This window comes from Empidonax traillii, unplaced genomic scaffold, assembly GCF_003031625.1.
Source record: "Empidonax traillii isolate 1590-97213 ecotype Southwest subspecies unplaced genomic scaffold, ASM303162v1 scaffold95:size1152806, whole genome shotgun sequence".
NCBI classification, from domain to species: Eukaryota; Metazoa; Chordata; class Aves; order Passeriformes; family Tyrannidae; genus Empidonax; species Empidonax traillii.
Genome location: NW_020955288.1, coordinates 358,942 through 364,941, shown reverse-complemented (window position 1 = coordinate 364,941; position 6,000 = coordinate 358,942). Strand labels below are relative to the sequence as shown.

Here is a 6,000-nt window from a genome sequence, read left to right as displayed (position 1 = left end):
TTTGAGCAGCACATTGTCTTGCTCTGTTAGGGCCTCTCCCACTGGTAGAAAATAACAAAATGAGATGACCTGGTAGAGGTAAAATTAGTGGAATTCGAAAAATTACAGTTAAGGTTTTCATCACCATTTGATCCATTCAGAGACACTTTCCTTTCAAGTCTGCAAGGAGCTGTTATAGTTTTTATATTATTATATAATTCATATAATTGCCTAAGGAAATTAGCTGGTGAATTCCTATGTAACATGTGTGGAAGTTGTTAATCTCGTGGGGTTTGTAAACTCGTGTTAAAGATACAATTGAATGCCCACTAACTTGTGTAAGACTGTCATTATTTATAAACTACAAAATTAACCTGTGCATTTCAAGAAAGTGCAATTTACTTACCAGTAGATGGAATTAAGAAACTGATATAATTTTTTACCTATTATCTTTCCTCATCACACATTATTACACTGCGTGGAGAGAAATTGCTATGGAAATGATTTTGAGACTTCAAAGAGTGAGATAGAATTTTATTTTTTCAAATAGAAAATTGCTCACATCCAGCCCATTTAGACACATTCAATATATTCCAGCACACCACATCATACCCCAAAATGACAGTGCCAAGAACTTAAAAATGAACAAATCTACTATAAATTAGTGAGCCAATTCACAGAAAAGACTGAGCAGCAAGAAAACTCATAACCAAACCAGTGTTTAAATACAGTTCTAATACAAGCCAACCATATCAAATTGACCTGTGAACAGTGCACATAGCTTCCCTTTTTTTTACCTCCTTCTCTACTCTCACAATACACAAAGACCTGCTTTAAATGACTTAATTAAGAGTCTATTATTTTCTAAATCACTTGCACAGTTTATTTTTGGTTCTAACCTTGTGAGGTACTTAATATCAGGCAGGGTTACAGTGGCCTGACAGGTTTTTCCACCCAAGAACAGACACGTGTTTTTGGGTGCAGCAAGTATTACAACCACATGACATTCAGAAAAAGTATTTTTTTAGCAAGAATATTTTTGAAGTCCCTAAAGTGCTGATGGCTTCTCAGCTTCTGTTGTCTCTAATACTATCAGCAATGCAAAACTTTGGAGCTAAAGGGAAAGCACCCTTTTGTATTTGGTTTTATAGTGGAACAGGTATCTCCTGTAAACTGAAATCTCACTTTTTAAAATACCTTGAAAATACTTTGAATCTCTGTTTTTCTTCAGAAAGCTGTGATAAATGTTCTAGACTGTCTTGTTCTATGGGATTACATGAGGCTTCTAGCAACAGTGATGAAACCCAGAAACTTTCTCTACATAACTGAAAAACCCAGCAGATCTCAACAGAGAAAACTAAAATATTTATTGCTGCTCTGCCTCTCCTACTTTGTGTCAATCTTGAGTAATAGACTTAGTTTAAAAAAATCAATCACTGCAACTCATCTCAATAAAGATGTCATCTGAAGAACAGGTATGCTTAGCCTATGAATGACAGGGAAAAAAAAGATGGTAATTTTGGAACACATTTAAGGATTCTCCTCTGTCTTTCCACTGTGAAGGAAGACAAACGGTACTTTTAAAGCCCTGCCTGCTATGTTTTTAGAGTATCCCTTCAAGTTATAGTAACTCAACCTTGTTTAAAATCCTAATTCATATTTTCTTGTTAATTATTTACCAAATTGATAAGTCTACTCTGCAATGCACAGCTTTTCCTATACGCAGCTGTTAGAAATACACATTTTTCAACCAAAATCAGAGACAACATCCAAACTGTAAAATGTAATCAGGCACTTATCCTCTTTAAACAGTCAAATAAATAAGAATACCTAAATAGTGCAGAACAACAGCATAGTTCTTGCACCAACAGAGGTATATTATTTATCTGTGGCCAATAGTAAGAACTTGCTTTTATATTTAGAATGGGTATTTCAAATTTCTTTAATACAGCAAAAAAAACCCTGAAGGTAATTAATAAGTTATTGCGACAGAATCCAGTGTGTCTGTTACCCTACAAGTACCTACCAAGTGGTTTTTTAGTTTAAACCTTTTGTGACAGGAAGGCTTCTCGCTTTGGCTGTACCGCAGGCAAATGCTGCACATCAGCACCATTCATGAAATAATGAGAACATCAAATCTTCTCAGAGCATGAGGTAAAATCACATTCAAAAATAAACAGTCTTTCAGTTTCTCTTTCCTGTTTTTTTTCTGTTTTCAGTTTGAAAATCTAGTGCATCATACATACAGTTGGGAATATTACCAATCTTAAATTGCAGAATTACCTCAGATTTAAGAAAGTACTTAAATTAGGAGAACTTCTGCAACATCTGTTTTGCCAGTATCTACAAATGCATGTACAAAAAAGATAGCAGATAGTTCCTTTAAGCTAAAAATATGCATATATTCTTAAGCAGGAAGACAAATGTAGTTTAAATACAGCCACAATATTTTCTATCAAATGTTGATATTACAAACTCAACATTTTTTGCAGTCCTTTTCAGGAATTATTCTCAGGGAGATCTTTAACTGCTATACCACTCATTGCACCCTATGGTACAACTTGTGATAGGTTTTATCAAGCAACTGTAAAAAGTCTACCATAGTAAAGGTTACCCTATAAATATCAATTGGGTCTGGATTACTATTTTTGAATGATCTTTTAGTGTGTTTTAAAGACCTTAATCTCTGACATACAGAAACTTTCTTGAGCATGTAACAGCTTTAAGGGTAGTCACTCCGTTGATAATCCCTTACCATTTTACAAAATGTAGGGATTTAATATCACTTTAACTTCTTGTTCAAAAATACACAGTGCAATAAAACTTACAAATACCTGAAAAATTAATTTCTGACACTGTATTTACAGTAGTTTTAGTGAGTGCTTATATGTAGTCATTAGTCAAATGACTCTTCCTCCACCAGAAATAAAAACTAATCCTATTTTTATATGAGATGCTTGTTTTCTGACTTTTGCATAGTTGACCATGGCTTGGCTGTGCCAAAATATTAACAAAAGCACATACAGATTCAGACAAACAGATGGACAGTAATGCTGTCTCAAAAATACGAAGTGATGTCATCATGTTCCTCAGAAACTCTACTGTCAGTATTAAAATAAAATTCCAAGAGAATAATAGAGCTCTGATTTCCCTTTCACAGACCCTGATGCCCATCAGTCAGACAAATTCAGTCCAATTCTGTATTCCAGTGATCCTTTTGAGCTGCCAGTGAAACGACTCACTCCAGTATGAGTAAAAGAAGTGCTTAGAAGCTTTTGATAACAAAACATGTTTCCCAAATAAGCTGATTTTAAATTTTAATTCCTTCACTTTTCAGAAGACTGTATTTCCATGATTGGGAATATTGCTGAAATGATGTTTATTTGCATGTGGCTGTTTAAATCCTGCTCAGCTGGTAGCCTCTGGATAATATAAGACTTTCAAAGTGCTGGTCTTCTGCTTTTTCTTTCACTCTCTGCTCCTCTAAGGTACACACAAGTTTGTCTCTTTCTTCCACCACTTTCATCATCTCAATAAAAATTTCATCCTCCTCATTCAGATCCTCCTCATCTTTAAGGCTGTCTAGAAGATCACAAAAAAGTGATTAAAATCCAGATCACTGTTTGCATTTTAACTGTTAGAGCACAGCTTGAATTAACATTATAGTTAATGACAAATGAAGTCAATAGCAGTTAGTACTTTTCAAGTTATAGTTGAGGGAAATTTTCTACTGCATTTGGGCCATTTGAAGTTGACCATTAAGGCTCCTAATGCCTAGAGTAGACTTTTTAACAAAATTTGGACTGGAAGGCATAGGAAAAGCACTGCTTGTTTATAAAAACAATTAAGATGGAGTTTAAATTTAGTTTATAAGGTAAAAAGCCCAAAATGAAACATAGTGCTAGTAAGAAAATAGGAAATATTTTTCAGAAAATGTATTGAAAACTGCCTTCACTTACAATTCACATGCCTAAACACAACAGGATATTTTGGAGTATTCAGTGCTCTGGAACCCCTCTTGTCCCTTGATTCCTCCTACCCATGCTCATTTCTCAAAGACCAAATGAAAGGACAAGCCCAAACTTTAATTCCAAGTACCTAAAAGCAGTTCCAAAACGCTGTGGCAGTCATCGATGCTACACAAAAGATAACTCTATATTTAGGTGGCTGAAGAAGCTACTTTCCACTGCCCATCATCGCATGGTAGCTGGACATTAATGCCTGGAGAGCACAATTAGCATAATTACACGTGCAGTGCTTCTCATCCAGTTCAGTGCAGAGCTAGGCGGGTCAGCTCAGCTTTCTTCACTAGGAGTCAGATGAGAAGATCTCACAAGACACATTTTGCTGGCTGAGCTGCACTCGCTGAGAGCACAGGAGCCTCAGCCATCCTGGTGCTTTCTGGAGCAAACAGGGATGCACACAGGCATGGTCTGTCACTGCGGACTGGAGAACACTGTCCCCTTGGACTTACCATCAATGGCCATTTTCTCCCTCAGCTTTTGTTCCAACCTGCTTTGGTGGTCCTCCAGTTCTAGCTCTTGGGCTCTAGATACAGCAAAAAGTATGTTAAAGAATAAGCTTTATTTCAATAAAGACATATATGTTGTTTCAACCAAGAGATTCTGTGTTCTATTTATCCTGTGCTTTCTCCTCATGGGCAGTGAGGGCTAAAAGGTTTGCCTATGCCAACATCTCCACAGCAGAAGTACCACAACCACCTTTTGCAATATGTATCAGATTCAGCTCCCTCATACAGTGCAACACTCAAGGTTTTTAACCATCTGTGCTTTGTTGGTGGCACCCACAGTGTAACTCCAGATAGGGATGAACACTCCCACACACGAAGGGCCCTGCCAGGCCCTCTGCACAGGAACAGGTCCTGAGGGAAAGGAATTAACACGTGTACACATCCAGACAACAACTTTTTGTGTCCTGGGGTGGTAAAAGCTGGCTGCTTTTGGGGTTTTTCACTCCACTTTGCAGGCAGTGTGGGCAGGAAGCATTGCTACCAAAACACCCAATGGCAATTGAAGGGGCAAGAAGAGGTTTGGCCCCTGGCAGCATCAGCACAGATGGGGAAAAGCTGATAAATAGCAATGAGCAGCCCACACTGGTGTGAAATCCAGGGCTGAGCAATGACTGCTGCAGCTCTCATTGCCTTCCCACATTGCCCACAAATACTGGAGAAAATAGCTGAGAGTCACCTCCGCCTGTCTCTTGGGTGTGTTTCTAAGAGGGCGAGGTGAGGGAGCTACAGCAAATATTGTTTCCATCAACCACAACTGTGGCATCTGAGGTGGGATTTATCTGCTTGTTTTGCTGCTGTAGTGAATTCCTAGATCTTTTTCCCTATACCCAGTAAAAACTGAGATTAAGTTGTCAGACTACTTTTCTTCCACAGGAGAAAGTACCCCAGTGTTAGACCCACACAATATAAAGGCATCGATATGCGTTGTTGGTTCAGAGCATTATATAGCACTGAAATAATTGCACCACTACAAGGGGGAAGGATGAGGAGGGCTCAACTACAAATCTGTGTTCAAAACAGATTGTAGCTACTCTGGATATGTTTATTCCACAACTGTCTCAAACTGCAGCACACAGCAAAGTGTTCAGGTGTTTTGTGAGTACACTTTTACCCCTCTCCCCTCCCCATCTTTAATACTAATGCTTGTCTTTACTTACATAATCAGGAGCTCAGACTCATAACGCATTAACTTATTCTTCTCCAGGACCAGCTCAAACCATTCATGTAGCATCTGAGTTTCATCCTTTGTGCCTGGATCTGTATAAAATAGGAGATTTTAGTGTGCATTACCAGCTTTCTTTCCCATGCTTTTGCCAATTAAGTTCCCTTTCAATAGTCCTGTGTAAGCCAATGTAAGCTCAAATGGAGATGGTTTTACTGTATGCAACGTACATCAATAATGACTGGATACAACAGGTACAACAGTTTTGTCTACCTTTGGTTGAATGTTGTGGCTTATTACAGATAAAGATGCACTAGATTATAGAACA

At 37.8% G+C, this 6,000-nt stretch overlaps 1 protein-coding gene across 1 annotated transcript in view; it reads right to left on the bottom strand.

The window, feature by feature from the left end:
• Positions 1-503: 503 nt before the first annotated feature.
• MICAL2 (microtubule associated monooxygenase, calponin and LIM domain containing 2) overlaps positions 504-6,000 on the bottom strand; it is a 147,744-nt gene continuing 142,247 nt past the window's right edge. Inside the window, exons 36-38 of the mRNA XM_027881789.1 lie at positions 5,668-5,767; positions 4,454-4,527; positions 504-3,561 (exon numbers count right to left, since the gene is read on the bottom strand). Of these exons, the coding sequence (XP_027737590.1) occupies positions 3,377-3,561; positions 4,454-4,527; positions 5,668-5,767 (359 nt within the window). The 3' untranslated portion in view covers positions 504-3,376. The remainder of the gene's footprint in view (positions 3,562-4,453; positions 4,528-5,667; positions 5,768-6,000) is intronic.